Raw genomic sequence first — 17,011 nt, forward strand, 5'->3', positions numbered from 1 at the left:
CGCCCCGCCACCGCTAATTGGCCGCGCCCTCTGCCTCCGCACCGCGCGCGGATTGGCGGGCGCGGGCGACGCGGTGACGTCACGCGGCGCGCGCGGCGCGGCGGCCCCGGAAGCGGCGGCAGCGGCGGCGGGAGCGGGACCGCGGCGGGAGGGTGAGCGCGCGGGGGGGCGGGGCCAGGGGCGGGGCCTGGGACCAGGGCAAGGGGTCCACGGGTGGGGGAGAAACGCACCGGAGGGCGGGGCTGTGATGAGGGGCGGGGCTTGGCGATGGGCGTGGGTTTTAAGCCTCTGTTGGTGGGGCTGTGGTATGGCGGGGGCTTCCTGGGGGCGTGGCCGAGAAGGGGCGCGGCTACGGGACCACTCGGGGGGCGTGTCTTAGAGCGTGTGTGGGCGTGGTCTCGCGGTCGAGGGCGGGGCCAATGAGCTACGTGTGGGCACCACGTGTTCCGGGGTGGGGCTCTGACGGGGGTGTGTGGCTTAGTGCTTAAGGAGGCGTGGCCTGATACCGAGGGGCGTGGCGTGGTGGGAAGACCCCCCCGGGGGCTGGGGATATCGAGGTGGGGGGACGTGGTCAGGGGCGTGGTTAATGTATGTGGGTGTGGCTCGACGAGCCCCGCCCCTTCATCACCCCCCTCCTGCAGGTGCCTCAAGGGCAGCAGCGCCCGGGACCTCCAAGCCCGGGTCCCCTGAGCCCCGCCCCGGTGAGGCCCCTGCAGAGGGGTGGGGCCGCTCAGGATTTTGGGCACTGCCCCAGCGCCCCGTGCCCATCACAGGTGTGGCGGGGACCCACCTGGTGGGGGCAGCAGCCATGGCATCCTTGGGTCATCACCACGGCAGGCAGAAGGAGGAGGACAAGGTACCAGTGGCAGTGACAGCCACGATGTCCCTGTGGGGCCACCCTGGTGAGGAGGAGGAGGTGGCAGCGGCCATGATGTCCCCGGGTTGCCAGCACGGTGGGGAAAAGGACGAGGCAGTGGCACTGATGGCGGTGGCAGCCACAGCGTCCTCAGGGGACGCTGGTGAGGTGACCATTGCAGCAACGTCTCCACGGTGTCACCCCAGTGAGGAGCAGGAGGAGGAAGACGTGGCGGTGACGGCGGCAGTTACGTCCCTGAGGTGTCACCCCAGTGAGGAGCAGGAAGAGGTGACAGCAGCAGAGGCCACACTGGCCCCAGACAGGCGGCACAGCACAGATGAGGACACGGCGGCAGTGACAGTAGTGACGCCCCCAGAGTGTCACCCCAGTGAGGAGCAGGAAGAGATGACAGAAGCAGTGACGTCCTCGGAGTGTCCCCCTGTTGGAGTTGAAGAGGAGGTGACAGTGGGGGTGACATCGTTGGGGCGTCACCCCAGTGAGGAGGAGGAGGTGGGAGCGGTGACATCCCCAGGATGTCCCCCCACTGGGGATGAGGAGGAGGAGGTGACAGCAGCAGTGACATCCCTGGGGTGTTCCCCTGTTGGGGATGAGGAGGAGGAGGAGGAAACGCAGGCCGTGACGTCCCCAGGGTGTGTCCCTGCTGGGGACGAGGAGGAGGAGGTGACAGCAGCAGTGACAGCGGCAGTGGCCACATCAGCCCTGGGTGGGCGGCGCGGGGCGGACGAGGATGTGGCAGCTGCGGGCTGGCGGGCGCGGCGCAAACACGTGTTCGTGCTCAGCGAGGCCGGGAAGCCCATCTACTCCCGGCACGGCAACGAGGAGGCGCTGGCAGCCACCATGGGTGTCATGATGGCCCTTGTGTCCTTCATCCAGAGCGGCGGCAATGCCATCCGCGCCATCTGCTCTGGTACGGCACGGGGGACACAGGGAGGGCAGGACATGGGACCCCCCAAACTCACACAGACCCACCCAGGGTACCCCTGAAACAACCCCACACAAAACAGCTCCCTGAGTACATGCCTGCCAAACACAACAGCACACTCAAAACAACCCCTCTCCTGGGTCCAGCTGAATCCACCAGAACAGCCCCCCCAGGTATAACCAGCCCCCAAAACACACGTTCCCCCCAGCCCTCCTCCTTGGTACAGCCACCACCCAAAAACAACTCCCCCCCTAAAACAACACCTGGCTCCCCCCAAAACAACCATCACCCAAACCTCCCCGGGGTGTCCCCAACCGCATGTCACGCTCTGGGTCCCCTGCCCCCTGATGACCCCCTCCCCTCTCTCCCCCAGAGGACCGTACGCTGGTGTTCGAGCAGCGGGGGCCGCTGCTGCTGGTGTCGGTGTCTCGCACGCGGCAGTCGGCGGCGCAGCTGCGGCGGGAGCTGGCGTTCGTGCATGAGCAGATCCTGTCGCTGCTGACGCGCGGGGGCATCGCCCGCGTCTTCGCGCGGCGCCGCGGCTTTGACCTGCGCCGGCTGCTGGCAGGCGCCGAGGCCGTGCTGGACCGGCTGCTCGGCGGGGCTGCGGCGGACGGGCGGCTGCTCCTGGGGGCCGCGCGCTGCCTGCCCCTGCCCGGGGGGCTGCGCCGGGCCGTGTCCGGGGCCCTGCGCCGTGCCGCCGCCGCCGCCCGCCCCGCGCCCGCCCTGGCCGTGCTGGCAGCCCACGGGCGCCTGGTGACGGCGGCACGGCAGCGGGCGCTGGCCGAGGGCGGGCGGCTCTGTGCCAGCGACCTGCACCTGCTCCTCAACCTGCTGGGCGGCGGGGCGGGTGCGGGCGAGGTGTGGACCCCCGTGTGCCTGCCCCGCTTCAACCCCGACGGCTACTTCTACGCGTACGCAGCGCGGCTGGGCGAGGAGGAGGAGGAGGGCGTGACGCTGATCCTGCTGTCCACGGAGCGCGAGGGCTTCTACGCGGCGGCCGCGTGCCGGCGGCAGCTGGAGGACACGCTGCGGGTGCAGGGCTGGCTGGCGGAGCTCGGCGCGGCCGTGCAGGGGGGCGCGGGGTACGGCCCCTCCCGCGCCGGCGCCCCCGAGCTCCGGCACTTCCTCTACAAGCCCTTGGAGGGGCCCGAGGAGATGCAGCAACTGCCGCAGTTCACCAGGTGTGCGGGGAGGGGAAAACACCCCAGAACCGGGGGGCTGGGGGTGTCCCTGGTGTTCACCTCATGCCCACGTTCCCCCCCTCTCTTCCCCCCCTCTCACTGGCTGCAGCCCCGAGCTGGAGGAGCCCTACACCAGCGAGGAGGAGCAGCACCGGCTCTTCGACCTGTACCACTACCTACACAGCCGCGTGCACAGCCCCCAGCGGCCCCTGCGCCTGCTCTACCACGTGGCCGAGAAGGAAACGCTCCTGGCCTGGGTGAGCTGCAGGGGAGGAGCTGTCAGCAGGTTCCAGAGTTAAGAGGGGTGCTCACAGTCAGCAGGTTCCAGAGTTAACAGACAGCATTCACTCACAGTTCTCTCAGCAGGTTCCAGGGTTACTGAAGTTGTGGGTGTGTGGCACAGTCATCAGATCCCACAGTTAACAGGAAGTGCACATTTGTGCTGCCATGAGTGGGTTCCAGAGTTAATGGGGGTTGCTCTCTGTGACCACTCTTGATAGTTTCCAGAGTTAATGGGTGCTCACTGTCGGTGCTGTCCGTAGGACCCAGAGTTAGCAGGTGCTCACTGGCACTGCTATCAGTAGGTCCCAGAGTTAACAGGCGCGGGTTCCCACAGGTGACCAGCAAATTCGAGCTGTACAGCTGCTTCAGCCCACTGGTGACGAAGGCAGGAGCCATCGCGGTGCTGACCAAGCTGCTGCGCTGGCTCAAGAAGGAGGAGGACTGGCTGTTCATCCGCTACCCGGCGCCGTTCTGCGCTGCGCCCGCGCGCCCCGAGGGGGCCGAGCCCGAGGGCTGACAATAAACACTGAGACCACGGGGAAGAGTCCTGAGTCGGGGGGACAGGGGGGACACGTCCTGAGGGGTGAGGGGAGGGGGGAGAGGGAACATGAACAGGAGTGAGAGGGGACAGAGAAGGGGGAAAAGGGAACACAAAATGGGGGGTACATCAGACAGAAAATGGTGGGAACACCTGAAAGAAAAGGTAGGTAAGAACTTACAGAATAGAGGGAAAATGGGACAGAAAAGAGAGGGAAAGGGGGACAGAAAATGGTGGGAAAATGTGTGAGAAAATGGCAGGAAAGGCTAAAAGAAGTGACAAGAAATGGAGGGCAATAAGGGACCAAAGAGATGGGAAAGGGGACAAGAAATGGAGGGAAAAGGGGACAGAAAAGAGGGAAGAGAAAAAGCTGGAAAAAGTGACTGGGAGTGAAAAAGGGAAAGAAAATGGTGACTGGAAGGGACAGGGCTGGGAAAGGGCACAGAAAGGTGAGAGGAAATGGACAGAAAATGGTGGGAAAACATTAGGGGAAAAATGTGGGGGACAGGGTGGGAAAATGTGACGAAAAAGGCAGGAAAACATGACAAAAAAGGGTGGGAAATCATGAGAAAACATGAGGGAAAAGGCCGGAAAACATGAGGGGGAAAGGCAGGAAAATGTGAGGGAGAAAGGCGGGAAAACATGAAGGGAAAAAGGAGGGAAAGCGTGACAAAAGATGCAAGAAAACTTGAGGAGAAAAGGGGAAAATATGAGGGGGAAAAAGGCGGGAAAACATGAGGGGAAAAAGGCGGGAAAACGTGAGGGGGAAAAGGCGGGAAAACGTGAGGGGGAAAAGGCGGGAAAATGTGAGGGAAAGGGAGGTGAGGAGCTGAAAAAGCTGCAGAAGGTGAGAGGAAATGGGGGACAAAAAGGGACAAAGTGGAGGGACAGGAAAGAGAAAAGGGGTGAAAAAGGACCAGAAAGAGGGGGGAGGTGACAGAAAATGGGGGCAAGAGGGGACAGAACCGGAGAGAGAAAGGGGGGACAGAGACAGAAGGAGCAGAAGAGGCAGAAATTGGAGGAAGGAGGTGACAGAAATGGGGAGAACGGGGAGAAAAGAGGGAAAAGGGAAGCAGAGGGAGGGATGAGGGTCAGAAACAGTGAAACGTGACAGAAAACGGGGCTGAGGGTGGGCAAGGGGGGACGAAGAGGGGGACAGCCCAGCACCCGCTGCCATCATCCCCTGTGTCCCCACTGTGCCCCCACCAAAGGCCCCCATGTTCCCCAATGTCCTCTCCATGTCCCTGTGTCGCCCTGTGCCCCCCCATGTTCCCCAATGTCCCCTCCATGTCCCTGTGTCCCCCAGTGCCCCCCCATATCCCCCAGTGTCCCCCCAGGCTGCAGCGATGGACGTGGACCCGCCCAGTGAGGAGCTCTGTGGCCGGGACTCCCCGAGACCCCCGTGTGTTCCCGTGTCCCCCCGCCCCAGGGACAAGGGGTTCCAGAGTGTTCCGGAGGGACACGTTGTCCCCACGTCCCACCCAGTTTCCCCCCCAGGTCCCCCTGGGGGGGTCCCACGGCTTGAGATGCTGCTGAAACGGATTCACAGCCTGCAGAGCGGTGAGTGGGGGGACCGCCATGTCCCTGTGTCCCTGTGTCTCCCCATGTCCCTCTGTCCATCCCAGCATGTCCCACAGCCCGTCGGACCATGGAGAAGGAGCTGGAGGAGGCACAAAACCGCAGGGAGGGGCTGCGTCAGGACCTGGAGCAGCGTGAGTCACACGAGGGGGACACTGAGGGGTCTGGGGAGTCACTGAGGTCTGAGGGGGACACTGAGAGGTCTGGGAGGGTCACTTAGGGGCCTGGGGGTGTCACTGAGGGCTCTGGGGGGGGACACAGAGGGCTCTGGGGGTCCCTCATCCCAGCTGACCCACCCTCTCCTCCCCACAGTGAAGCAGCGCAAGGCAGCACTGGAGGGCGTCTGGCAGCAGGTGCAGGGTGAGGCCGGGGGGACTCAGGGCCTTTGGGGTGGCTCAGGCCTTGACCCCCCCAAGCCCCCCCTTGATTCTCCCTGATGCCTGTGAAACTCCTGACCCCTCCCAGACCCTTCAACCCCTGTGATCCCCCAGACCCCCCAAATACCCCTAATCCTTGTGTCTCCCTGACTCCCTTGATCCTCCTCTGGGATTCCCCCAATCCTGTGACACCTCCTGACCCCTGTTGCCCCCTGGCCCCCCCAGACTCTCTGCGGGCAGTGCGGCTGCACAGGCAGGAGGTGGAGGCCGAAGGTCAGAGGTGAGTGGGGGGACCTGGACACCTGTGACCCCCTGACTCCACCTTTGCCCACATGACCTCTGACCCCCCCAACCACACCTGGTGCCCCCACAGGCACCGGGGGCTCTGCCTGGAGCGGCAGCAGGGCCTGGAGGGGGCAGAGGAACAGCGGGAACAGCTCCGGCACCTGCGCCGGGAATGCAGGTGGGTCTGGGGGGACACAGGTGGGTGTGTGAGGGGGACACAGGTGGGTGTGGGGACACAGGGGGGTGTGGAGGGACATAGGTGGGTCTGGGGACACAGGTGGGTCTGGCGGGGACACGGGTGTGGGGGGGACACATGTAGGTGTGGGGGGACACAGGTGGGTTTGGAAGGGGCACAAGTGGGTGGGGGGGAAACAGGTGGGTCTGAGGGACACAGATGGGTTTGGGGACACAGATGGGTTTGGGAGGGGCATAGGTGGGTGTGGGGGGACACAGGTCTGTCTGGGAGGGACACAGGTGGGTGTGGGGGGACATAGGTGGATCTGGGGGACACAGGTGTGTCTGGGGGACACAGGTGGGTCTAGGGGGGACACAGGTGGGTGTGGGAGGGATACAAGTGGGTGTGAGGGGGACGTAGGTGGGGCCTTGGGGGACACAGGTGGGTGTGGGGGGACACATGAGGTTCTGAGGGGGACACAGGTGGGTGTGGGGGGACACAGGTGGGTCTGGGGACACAGGTTGGTGTGGGGACACAGGTTGGGGGGGGGTACAGGTGGGCTGGCAGCTGTACCAGGTGACCTACACAGGTCACATAATCCCTGTGTCACCCCTGTGTGTTACAACCCTCAGGAGGGAGTTCTGGCAGCAGCTCGATGCCATCATAGACGAGCACAAGCGCCTGCGCGACATGCACGTGAGGCCTGGGGTGTCCCCTCCCACACCTGGGGGGCCACACACACACCTGGGGGAGCCACACACACACCTGTGCCCCCCCCGCAGGCCCCGGCCCACCTGGAGGCTGAACTGGTGCGACTGGAGAGCACAAAGGAGAAGCTGCTGAGCCTGGGTGAGACCCCAACACCTGAGTGACCCCCTGGACTCCTGAGCCCCCCAGACCCCTCGGGCTGACCCACCTCCCCTTCCCCCCCCCCCCAGAGCGGTGCCTGATGGAGATTGAGGAGCAGGTGGGCCCAGAGGCCCCTGTGGTCACGTGAGTGCCCAGCCCCGCCCCCACACCTGGCCCCACCCCCACACCTGCCCTGCCCCACACCTGGCTCCCCCCTGCCCCCCACCCCTGCAGGCGATTGGTGGAGCAGGAGCAGGAGGAGGCACAGCAGCAGCTGGAGATGCAGCTGGGCCTGCGGGATCAGGAGCTGCAGCGACGGGACAGGTATGTGACCCTACCTGGGACAGGTGTGTGACCCCACCTGGAACAGGTGTGGCCCTGACACCTGGGCCTCCTGGGTCCACGCCTACATCTGGCCCTGCCCCCCAGGCTGGCAGAGGAGCTGAAGCAGCTGCAGCTGCCCGGGGAGGCTCTGGAGTGACAGGAGAGGAGACAGGAGGGACCCGCGGGACACTTGGGTACCTGTGTGGCAACTGTGTGTCACCTGTGGCACCTGTGAGGCGCCTGTGTGGTACCTACAGGACACCTGTGTCACCTGTGTGCCACTTGTGTGTCACCTGTGGCACCTGTGTGGCACCTGTGTTACCAGCGTGTCACCTCTGTGCCATCTGTGTGGCACCCACAGGACACCTGTGTCACCTGCATGTCAACTGTGAGGCACCCATGTGACACCTGTGTCAGCTGCATGTCACCTGTGTGTCACCTGTGTCCCCCCATGTCCTCGTGTCCCCTCAATCCCTCCTTGTCCCTGCCATGTCCCTCATATCCCGATGTCCTTCCACGTCCCCCCCACGTCCCCAATGTCCCCAACATCCCCCACCGTGTCCCTCCATGTCCCTCCATGTCTCCTCATGTCACTATGTCCCCATTTCCCCCATGTCCCCAGTGCCCTCATGTCCCCAATGCCCCCTTGTCCCCCAGTGTCCCCCCATGTCCCCAGTACCCCCCATGTCCCCCAATAAACGTCCCCCGCATCACCGCCGCCTTTCACGTGTCTCTTTGGGGTCCCGCGGGGGGAGGCCCGCAGGTAACACTTCCCCCAACATGGCGTCCCCCGGCGGCCGCCACCATTGCCCGCCATGGCCGCTGCCATGTTGGATGTGGGCACGCCCTCAATCGGAAGCGGAAGTTGGTCACGCCCCTCGCTTCCGGCGGCGGCGGGCCTGGCCCGGAGGGTCCCTCGGTGGCGCTGGCGGCGGCGGCGGCGGCGGCGGCGATGGTGGGGGGGGCGGGGGCCTTGGGGGGGTTAGGAAGGTCTTTGGGGGGCTGGAGAGGGTTGGGGGCTGGGGGTCCGGAGGGGTCTGTGGGGGGCCCGGTGACACCCGGCCGTGACCCGACGGCCCCCACCATTGCCCACCCCCAGGACAGCGAGTTCTCGGACGCGGAGGCGGCGCCGGGCGGGGAGGAGAACGCACCGGTTTATTGCGTGTGCAGGAAGCCCGACATCAACTGTTTTATGATGTGAGGGGGGAACGGGGGGGCCCGATATAACTGCTTCGTGACGTGAGGGGGGAGTGTGGGAATGGGGGGGCTTGAGGGATCCCCAAATGCTTCGTGATGGGGAGGAGAAACGAGGGGATCCCAACATCAACTGCTTTGTGATACGGGGAGGAAATGGGGGTCCAACTGCTTCACGATGGGAGGGGGAGTGAGGGGTTCTATGAGGGGGCTGGGGGGGCTCTGTAGGGCCGTGGACTCCAGGGGGGCCGGAGGGGGGAGGGCTCAGGGCCGGGGGGGAGAGCAGATACCTCTGAGGGTGGGAGTTGGGGGGCTCCGCGGGTCTGTTGAGTGGATCCCTTGAAAGGGGGCAGTGAGGGCTCCTTTGGGGTGGAGGGGATGGAGGGACCCTTGAAATGGGGGGGCGTGGAGGGACCTCTGGGGGGTTCCCCAGCTGAGGGTCTCGGTGTGTGTGTCCCCCAGCGGATGTGACAACTGCAACGAGTGGTTCCATGGGGACTGTATCAACATCACCGAGCGCATGGCCAAGGCCATCCGGGAGTGGTACTGCCGCCAGTGCCGCGGTGAGGGGGCCGGGGGGGCATCTGGGGCTGGCACTGCCACCAGTGCCGTGGTGAGGGGACCGGGGGGGCTTTGGGGGATCCAGGGGGACCCTCCATGAGTGGTACTGCTGCCAGTCCCACGGTGAGGGGAGTTTGAAGGGACTGAGAAGCTGATTTGGGGGGTCAATGGGGAGGCTCGGAGGGGGGTACTGGGGGGTCCTGGACACCTGGATACCTTTTGGAGGGAGGGGCAGCTATTGAGGTCCATTCTGGGAAGTCCTTGATCTCGGGGTCCTGGTTGGCGGGGTCTGGGCTTAGATTTGGAGGGGGAAATGGGGGTCCCTGACATCAGGGCCCCTCAGTGAGGGGTGACAGCAGCAGAGGGGGAGCTGGGGGTGACTGAAGGGTCCCCCTGACCCCCCTTTGTCCCCCCTCTTTCCAGAGAAGGACCCATCCCTGGAGATCCGGTACCGGCACAAGAAATGGCGGGAGAAGGAGCACGAGGGGGCCAAGGGGCAGGAGCTGGAGCAGGGCCGGGTGGCCAAGGTGGGCTTGGGGGGTCCTGGGGATGGCCCTGGGGCCAGGCCACCAAGGTGGGGGGGGACCTTGTGGTGTGGAGGCGCCCGGACTGCCCCAGTCCCTTAAGATGGGGATTTGGGGGTTCCCTATATGTGGTGGTTTGGGGGATGTTTGGGTGCCCCCTGGACCTCTGAGCCCCTTCCAGGTACCTGGGTGGGTTTTGAGGGTTTTGGGGGGTGTGACCCCCCCAGATGAAGAGCTCGGCCCGCACGTGTGGGGAGTGCGAGGCGGGGGCGTCCCTGGGTGTCCCTGGGTGTGATTTGGGGTGTCTGACCCCCCCCGGCCCCCCAGATCAAGCGCTCAGCCCGCATGTGTGGGGAGTGCGAGGCCTGCCGGCGCCCCGAGGACTGCGGGCAGTGCGATTTCTGCCGGGACATGAAGAAGTTCGGGGGCCCCAACAAGATCCGCCAGAAGTGTCGCCTGCGGCAGTGCCAGCTGCGGGCCCGGGTGAGCGGGGCTTGGCATGGGCCTGGTGTGTGCTTGGCGTGTCCTTCGTGTGTCCTCAGCATGTTCTCAGTGTGCCCAGCGGGTGCTTGGTGTGGGGCGAGCACTTCAGGTGGGGCCAGTGTGTGCTGGGCATGTGTGTAACGTGTCTTTAGCGTGTGCTTGGTGTGCTTGTTGCATGGCTGAAGCGTGTGCTCGGTGTGACCTTAGTTTGGTGCTGGTCTGATGTTGGTGTGACCTCGGTGTGTGCTTGGCGTGGTCATGTGTTTTACGGGGTCAGTGTGTGCGTGACGTGTGCTGAGCGTGGCCTCGGCGTGGGGTGAGTCCTTCCCATGTTGTCTGTGTGTGCTTGGCGTGTGTTTGGTGTGTGCTCAGTGTCTGTGGGGTTTGGGGGTCCTGGGGGGGATGTTGGAGGGGGTTGGGGTGGCTCCAGTGTGTCCCCAGCGTGTCCCCGGCGTGGTTCCCTGTCACTGTGTCTCTGACGTGTCCCTGTGTCACCCGCTCCCGTGTCTCCATGTCACCTCGTCCCGTGTCCCTGACGTGTCCCCAACGTGTCCCGTGTCCCTGTGTCACCTTATCCCACGTCCCTGACGTGTTCCATGTCCCTCTGCCACCCTGTCCCGTGTCCCTGACGTGTCCCCACTGTGTCCCCACAGGAGTCCTACAAGTACTTCCCCACCTCGGTGAGTCACTGGGGCCCTGGGGCTGGGGGGGGTCTGGGTGGGAGGGGGACAGGCTGGGGGATGGGGGGTTGGGGTGCCCCAAAATCCGGGATCCCCCTGGGGTGAGGGGGGTCTCGTGGGTCCCCAGGCTGGGGGTAGTGTGGGGGGGGTCCCTGGGGTGGGGGTGCTGGTGCCCGGGTAGGTGCTGACCCCCCCAGCTGGTGTGAGGGGGTGCTGTGGGAGGGTCCCAGGGGGTCTGTTGTGGTGTTGACCCCCCCCAGCTGATAAGGGTGTGCCTTTGGAGGGGTCTGAGGGGGCCCGGGGGGTCCCTGGCAGTGCTGACCCCCATCGAGCTGACAGGGGGGTCCTGGAGGTGCCATCAGGGTGTCCCAGGGATGCCATGGGGGGTCGCTGGTGGTGCTGAACCCCCCCCCAGCTGATAAGGGGTCCCGGGGGTACCATGGGGGGTCCCGGGGGTGCCATGGGGGGGTCCTGGGGGTCCCTGGTGGTGCTGAACCCCCACAGCTGATAAGGGGCTCTTTGGGGGTCCTGGGAGTGCCATGGGGGGGTGCCGGGGGGGGTCCTGGGGGTCCCTGGCGGTGCTGACCCCCCCCCAGCTGGCGCGGGGGCGCGAGGGGGACCTGGAGCTCCTGAAGGCGCAGCTGGGGCCGGGGCCCCCCGAGAGCCTCTCGGACGAGGAGCTGCCCCTCGACCCCCGGCTCTACCAGGAGCTCTGCGCCGGCGCCTTCGACGAGCACGGCCTGGTGAGCCCCCAAACTCACCCCCAGGCACCCTGAACTGACCCCCAGGCACCCTGAACCGCCCCTGGCACCTCAAACTGACCCCTGGGTGCCACTGCCACCCCAAACTGCCTCCCAACCACCCCAAACTGGCTCCCCAGGCACCCCAAACTGACCTCCCAGGTGCCCTGGACTGCCCCTGGCACCCTGAAACCCCATGGCACCCCAAACTACCCCCTGGGCACCCCCAACTGCCCCCTGGGTGCCCTGAACTGCCCCTGGGCACCCCTAAACTGCCCCCCCCCGGCACCCACAACTGTCCCCCAGGCACCCCAAATGCCCTCCCAGGCACCCCAAGCCCCTCCCCAGCATGTTCAACATGTTGAGGCCCCATTCTTAAGCACAAACATCCACTGAGGCGGGTTTGGGGTAGGGGGCTTGGCGTTGTGGGGGACTTTATGTGTCGGGGCAGGTTGGAGCATGTTGGGGCAGAGGGAGAGACGTTTGAACCCAGTTTAAACGTGTCAGAGCATGTTACAAGTGTGGTCGGGCCCCCTGAAGTCTTTAGGTGTGTTTATGCACGTCAGGACGTGTGTTAAGCGTCTCTCAGCATCCCAAACCACGCTTAAACACGTTTGGGCAGGTGGGGGGTTAAACGTGGTCACAGGTAAAGGTGTTCTCGGGGGGCTGGGACACCCTGGGCTGGGCTCTGGCGTGTTCAGGCCCACGGGAGCACGTCTAAGGCAGGGTTTGCGTGTCAAGCCCTGGTTTTGTGTGTCGGGGGGGATTTTGGGTGTCGGGGGTGCCCTGAGCATGTCAGGATGTGTTGGTGCACCCGCTGTGTTCTCAGTCCATGTCGGGGCATGTTGGGATGTGTCTCCCCACGTGTCCCTGTGCTGGGCCATACTCTGGATGTGACCAGGCATGTCCTGGCGTGTCAGAGAGTCGCTGTGCCCCCATGTCAGGGCATGTCCTGGCATGTTGGGGCGTGTCCTGCATGTCCTTGCATGTCCCCACATGGGCCGTGCTCTGGGGCGTGTCAGGGCATGTTTGGGCATGTCCTGGCGCGTCCTGGCACGTCCCCCCCGTGCCCCTCCGTGTCCCTGTGCCCGCCCTGACGTGTCCCCGGTCCCACACAGCCCTGGCTCAGCGACGCCGAGGACGCCCCGTTCCTCGACCCCGTCCTGCGCAAACGCGCCGTGAAGGTCAAACATGTCAAACGCCGCGAGAAGAAGTCGGACAAGAAGGTGGGGGGCACTGGGGGCAACTGGGAGGGCTCTGGAGAGAGGCTGGTGGGCACTGGGAGGGCTCCTGGGAGGTGCGGGGGGTCCTTAAGGCTTACGGGGAGGCTACTGAAAGGGGCACCAGGAGCCTCCAGGAGGGCTCTGGGTGGTTGCTGGGTGGTCGCTGGGCTATGACTGGTGGTTACTGGTGCTAACTGGTGGTCACTGGTGCAGAAGGAGGAGCGGTACAAGCGGCACCGGCAGCGCGCCCGGCACCGGGAGCGCCGGGGACACCCCGAACGCGCTGACGCCCGGGACCCCGCGGGGCTGGGCCAGTGCCTGGGGCCCGGCTGCACCCGCCCTGCCCGCCCCCCCTCCAAGTACTGCAGCGAGGCCTGTGGCATCAAACTGGCTGCCAAGTGAGTACCTACTAGTACAGACCAGTACAGACTGGTATAGGCCGGTACAGACCAGTACAAACTAGTATGGATAGGTACAGACCAGTACAAACCAGTACAGATAGGTAAAGACCATTACAAACCAGTACAGATAGGTGCAGATCAATACAAACCGGTACAGACCAGTACAAACCATTACAGATAAGTACAGAGCAGTACAAACCAGTACAGATAGGTACAGACCAGTGCAAACCAGTACAGATAGGTGCAGATTAATACAAACCAGTACAGATAAATACAGACCAGTACAAACCAGTACAGATAAGTACTGGGAGGTACAGACCACTAATGACACGTATAGACCCGTATAAACTTGTACCAACAATCAACAACCTGTGTAGGTTGACAGAAACCGGTACGGACCAGTACAGATTGCTGCAGGTGATTACAGACCAGTATAAACTGGTGTGGACCAGTAGCGACCTGTATAGACCAGTATAAACTAGTACAGACCAGTAACAAGCTGTATGGGCTGATACAAACCAGTACAGACCAGGCCAGGACAGAGCAGAGCTCCTCTGGATCCAGGGGGCCAGTTCCCCCCGGTGCTTCCTCCCCAGGTCCCAGCTGGCCCAGTGAGATCCCATCCCCAGGATCCTGGGATGGATCCCACACCCATTCCCAGGGTGGATCCCACACTCAATCCCGGAGTGCCCGTTAACCCCATCCCACCCATTCCCAGCCGGATCTACGAGATCCTGCCTCAGGGGTCCAGCAGTGGATCCCAGAGATCCCGGGGGTTCTGAGGTGCCTGTTAACCCCCCCCCCCCCATTCCCAGCCGGATCTACGAGATCCTGCCGCAGCGGATCCAGCAGTGGCAGCAGAGCCCGTGCGTGGCCGAGGAACACGGGAAGCGGCTCCTGGAGCGGATCCGGCGGGAGCAGCACCAGGCGCGGCTGCGGCTGCAGGAGATGGAGCGGCGCTTCCACGAGCTCGAGGGGCTCATCGCCCGCGCCAAGGGGCACCCGCCCCGCGAGGACGAGGAGGTGGAGACCCCCCAAAACCCCCCAGGACCCCCCTGGGATCCCCCAAACACCCCCTGAATTCCAAAACCCCCCGGGACCCCCAAACCCCTCCCACGAGCTCGAGGGGCTCATCGCCCGTGCCGAGGGGCACCCACCCCACAAGGACAAGGGGGGGGGACCCCCAAAGTCCCCCTGAACCCCAAAACCCCCCAGGATCCCCAAACCCCTTCCATGAGCTCAAGGGGCACCTGCCCCTCCATGGATGAGGAGATGGGGGCACCCAGGGACCACCAAACCTCCCCAGGGACCCCTGAACACCAACACACATCTCCTGGAGGCTTGGAGACCCCCCAAACCCTTTAACCCCCCATCCTGGGTCCTCCCTGGTCCCCCCCCCGGGTTCTCCATGGACACTTGGGTCACCCCCAAACCCGTTAACCCCTGGTGGTCCTTGAGCCCCTTAACCCTGAGTGTCCCCCCAATCCCTGTGTCCCCCTAATCCCTGTGGATGCCCTCTGAGCCCCCTGTGTCCCCCCAGAGCACAGAGGGGGACAGTGAGGACACAGACCTGCAGATCTTCTGTGTCTCCTGCGGCCACCCCATCAACCCCAAGGTGGCCCTGCGGCACATGGAGCGCTGCTACGCCAAGGTATCCTGGGATCTGGGGGTCTGGGGGATCCCTGGGCTCTAGGGGGGAGCCTGGGGGAGCCACAGCAACCTCTGGGCTCCTGTGGGTTCCTGGGATCTGTGGGATCAACCATGGGACCTGTGGGATCCATGGGATATACGGGACCCTGGGAGCTCCATGGGCTCTTGGGGGACCCTTTGGGAGCCTCCCAGGATCAGCATCACCCCTGGATCCTGCAGAGGCCACAGGGATCCTGTTCTTGGGCTCTGGAGGGGCTTTTGGGGACGGTGGGGGACCCGTGGGGACCCAACGGAGGAGTCTCGGGGGGCCTCTGTAGGGGTCACGGTGTCCCCTGGGGGGGCTGTAGGGACCTGCTTGGCAGCTGGGGAACCATGGGGACCTCATGGAGGGTCTCCAGGAAGGCTGGGGGGCCACAGGGACCCTGCTTGGGGGACTCTGGGTGAGTTCTCCAGGGGCTGTGGGTCCCTGTAAGGGCTGGGGTTTCCCCTGGGGGTCCATAGGGCCCCAGGGGGTCTCGGGGGTCCCATCTCTGCACCCCCCTGACCCCTCCACTCTGTTGCAGTACGAGAGCCAAACGTCCTTCGGGTCCATGTACCCCACCCGCATCGAGGGGTGAGTGGGGAGGGGAGGGGGAGGAAGGGGAGGGGGGTTCCAGGCCCCTGGGCAGGTGAAGGGCAGTTATGGCTGCCTGGAGGGGTTTTCCCCAGACACCCTGTGTGCCCCCCTGTCACCCTGTGTCCCCCCCCAGGGCCACCCGCCTGTTCTGCGATGTTTACAACCCCCAGAGCAAAACCTACTGCAAGAGGCTGCAGGTGCTGTGCCCGGAGCACTCCCGGGACCCCAAGGTGGGTGTGGGGGGCAAAGGGGGCTGAGGGGGGGCTGGTGATGTGCCCGGAACACTCTCGGGACCCCAAGGTGGGCACAGGGGTTGGGGGGGACAGCTGCCCCCGTGGATGCCCCCATGGGTACTATAGGGCACATCTATGGATGCCCCTGGGACCCCCAGCACCTCATTGACCCCACTGCCCCCCAGGTGCCCATGGATGAGGGGTGTGGGTGTCCCTAATGTCCCCAGTGTCCCCCGTGTCCCTGTGCCCCCCAGGTGCCCATGGATGAGAGGTGTGGGTGTCCCCAATGTCCCTGTGCCCCCCAGGTGCCCGCGGATGAGGTGTGTGGGTGTCCCCTGGTCCGGGACGTGTTCGAGCTGACGGGCGATTTCTGCCGCGTCCCCAAGCGCAAGTGCCACCGTCACTACTGCTGGGAGAAGCTGCGCCGCGCCGAGGTGGACCTGGAGCGTGTCCGTGTGGTGGGTGTCACCTGGGGGGCAGGAGGGGCCCCACGGTGTCCCCTGGATCCCACACTCCACACTGATGTCCTTCACAATGTGCTCGTGTCCCCAAGGCAGTCCCTGTGTCACCACGTTCCCACGTGTGGCCCCTTGTCACTGGTTCTGTCCCCACGTCCCCCAGACTGTCCCCACGCTGTCCTCTGTCCCTGACCCTGACTCCGTGCTGTTTCCAGTCCCCAGTGGTACAAGCTGTCCCTGACCCTGACCCTGGCAGTGTCCCCTCTGCCCCCCCAGTGTTAGAGGTTGTCCCTGTCGCTGTCACTGTCCCTGGCAATGTCCCTTTCCCCCCCAGTGGTACAAGCTGGACGAGCTGTTCGAGCAGGAGCGCAATGTCCGGGCGGCCATGACGAACCGCGCGGGGCTCCTGGCGCTGATGCTGCACCAGACGATCCAGCACGACCCGCTGACCACGGACCTGCGCTCGGAGCGCTGACGGGACCCCCACAGCCCCCACCCCCCAGGCCTGGGCCCTCCCCCCCACAATAAATCGGGTGTAAAAACCGTGTTTGGAGGTGTCTGTGGGGCTGGGGGTGTTAATGGGGCTGGGGGCCCTATAGGGTGGGGGAGCCCTTAGAGCGCTGGAGGGTTCCTGGAGGGCAAGGGGGGCAGGGGCAGCATCCCGGGGATGGGCTGGGAAGGATCTCTGGGGGTGTTGGGGAGGAGGGTCGTCCCTGTGGGGGGTTTGGGGGGGTCTTTGGAAATTCTGTACGGCTCAGGAACCCCTGAGAGTTCTTGGGGATTCTGTAGGGCTGGGGGGGGTCCCTGTTGGGTTCCTTGGGGGTTCTGTGGGACTCGGGGGTCCCTGGGGGGTGTTT

General features: G+C 64.7%; 3 protein-coding genes across 9 annotated transcripts; all 3 read left to right on the plus strand.

The window, feature by feature from the left end:
* The first annotated feature begins 123 nt into the window (after positions 1-123).
* On the plus strand, positions 124-3,801 carry MON1B (MON1 homolog B, secretory trafficking associated). Of its 4 annotated transcripts, none has more exons than XM_032713743.1 (6): positions 124-152; positions 642-1,144; positions 1,262-1,784; positions 2,173-2,983; positions 3,093-3,240; positions 3,600-3,801. In XM_032713743.1, exons 2-6 carry the CDS (start codon positions 809-811, stop codon positions 3,780-3,782), a joined length of 2,001 nt encoding a protein of 666 aa, XP_032569634.1. In that variant the 5' UTR covers positions 124-152; positions 642-808; the 3' UTR covers positions 3,783-3,801. The 4 variants fall into 4 exon arrangements, with proteins under 4 accessions (XP_032569634.1, XP_032569635.1, XP_032569633.1 ...); XM_032713744.1 differs by having other exon boundaries at positions 642-1,024; positions 1,412-1,784; XM_032713742.1 differs by having other exon boundaries at positions 642-916; positions 1,025-1,784.
* A 786-nt stretch (positions 3,802-4,587) lies between these two features.
* LOC116800158 (trichohyalin-like) lies at positions 4,588-7,977 on the plus strand. The gene is made up of 11 exons (XM_032713772.1): positions 4,588-4,650; positions 5,141-5,363; positions 5,441-5,515; positions 5,694-5,741; positions 5,984-6,038; positions 6,132-6,221; positions 6,851-6,914; positions 7,001-7,067; positions 7,157-7,211; positions 7,302-7,391; positions 7,497-7,977. Exons 2-11 carry the CDS (start codon positions 5,150-5,152, stop codon positions 7,546-7,548), a joined length of 810 nt encoding a protein of 269 aa, XP_032569663.1. The 5' UTR covers positions 4,588-4,650; positions 5,141-5,149; the 3' UTR covers positions 7,549-7,977.
* A 353-nt stretch (positions 7,978-8,330) lies between these two features.
* On the plus strand, positions 8,331-16,701 carry CXXC1 (CXXC finger protein 1). Of its 4 annotated transcripts, none has more exons than XM_032713751.1 (15): positions 8,331-8,346; positions 8,491-8,588; positions 9,048-9,148; positions 9,570-9,673; positions 9,998-10,153; positions 10,807-10,833; positions 11,430-11,576; positions 12,692-12,799; positions 13,010-13,194; positions 14,013-14,220; positions 14,738-14,848; positions 15,411-15,460; positions 15,597-15,693; positions 16,002-16,154; positions 16,489-16,701. In XM_032713751.1, exons 1-15 carry the CDS (start codon positions 8,344-8,346, stop codon positions 16,627-16,629), a joined length of 1,689 nt encoding a protein of 562 aa, XP_032569642.1. In that variant the 5' UTR covers positions 8,331-8,343; the 3' UTR covers positions 16,630-16,701. The 4 variants fall into 4 exon arrangements, with proteins under 4 accessions (XP_032569642.1, XP_032569644.1, XP_032569643.1 ...); XM_032713753.1 differs by having other exon boundaries at positions 11,541-11,576; XM_032713752.1 differs by lacking the exon at positions 16,489-16,701 and adding an exon at positions 16,377-16,451.
* Positions 16,702-17,011: the final 310 nt, after the last annotated feature.

Source organism: Chiroxiphia lanceolata, chromosome 31, assembly GCF_009829145.1.
Source record: "Chiroxiphia lanceolata isolate bChiLan1 chromosome 31, bChiLan1.pri, whole genome shotgun sequence".
NCBI classification, from domain to species: Eukaryota; Metazoa; Chordata; class Aves; order Passeriformes; family Pipridae; genus Chiroxiphia; species Chiroxiphia lanceolata.

Bases quoted from the DNA above. Each gene is read 5' to 3' on its own strand.
- MON1B (XM_032713741.1), top strand. From the start codon at position 809: ATGGCATCCTTGGGTCATCACCACGGCAGGCAGAAGGAGGAGGACAAG. The intron at 1,785-2,172 runs GTACGGCACGGG...TCTCTCCCCCAG, and splicing joins CATCCGCGCCATCTGCTCTG to AGGACCGTACGCTGGTGTTC. The intron at 3,241-3,599 runs GTGAGCTGCAGG...GGGTTCCCACAG, and splicing joins AGGAAACGCTCCTGGCCTGG to GTGACCAGCAAATTCGAGCT.
- LOC116800158 (XM_032713772.1), top strand. From the start codon at position 5,150: ATGGACGTGGACCCGCCCAGTGAGGAGCTCTGTGGCCGGGACTCCCCG. The intron at 7,068-7,156 runs GTGAGACCCCAA...CCCCCCCCCCAG, and splicing joins GGAGAAGCTGCTGAGCCTGG to AGCGGTGCCTGATGGAGATT. The intron at 7,392-7,496 runs GTATGTGACCCT...CCTGCCCCCCAG, and splicing joins GAGCTGCAGCGACGGGACAG to GCTGGCAGAGGAGCTGAAGC.
- CXXC1 (XM_032713751.1), top strand. The intron at 12,800-13,009 runs GTGGGGGGCACT...TCACTGGTGCAG, and splicing joins AGAAGAAGTCGGACAAGAAG to AAGGAGGAGCGGTACAAGCG. The intron at 16,155-16,488 runs GTGGGTGTCACC...TTTCCCCCCCAG, and splicing joins ACCTGGAGCGTGTCCGTGTG to TGGTACAAGCTGGACGAGCT.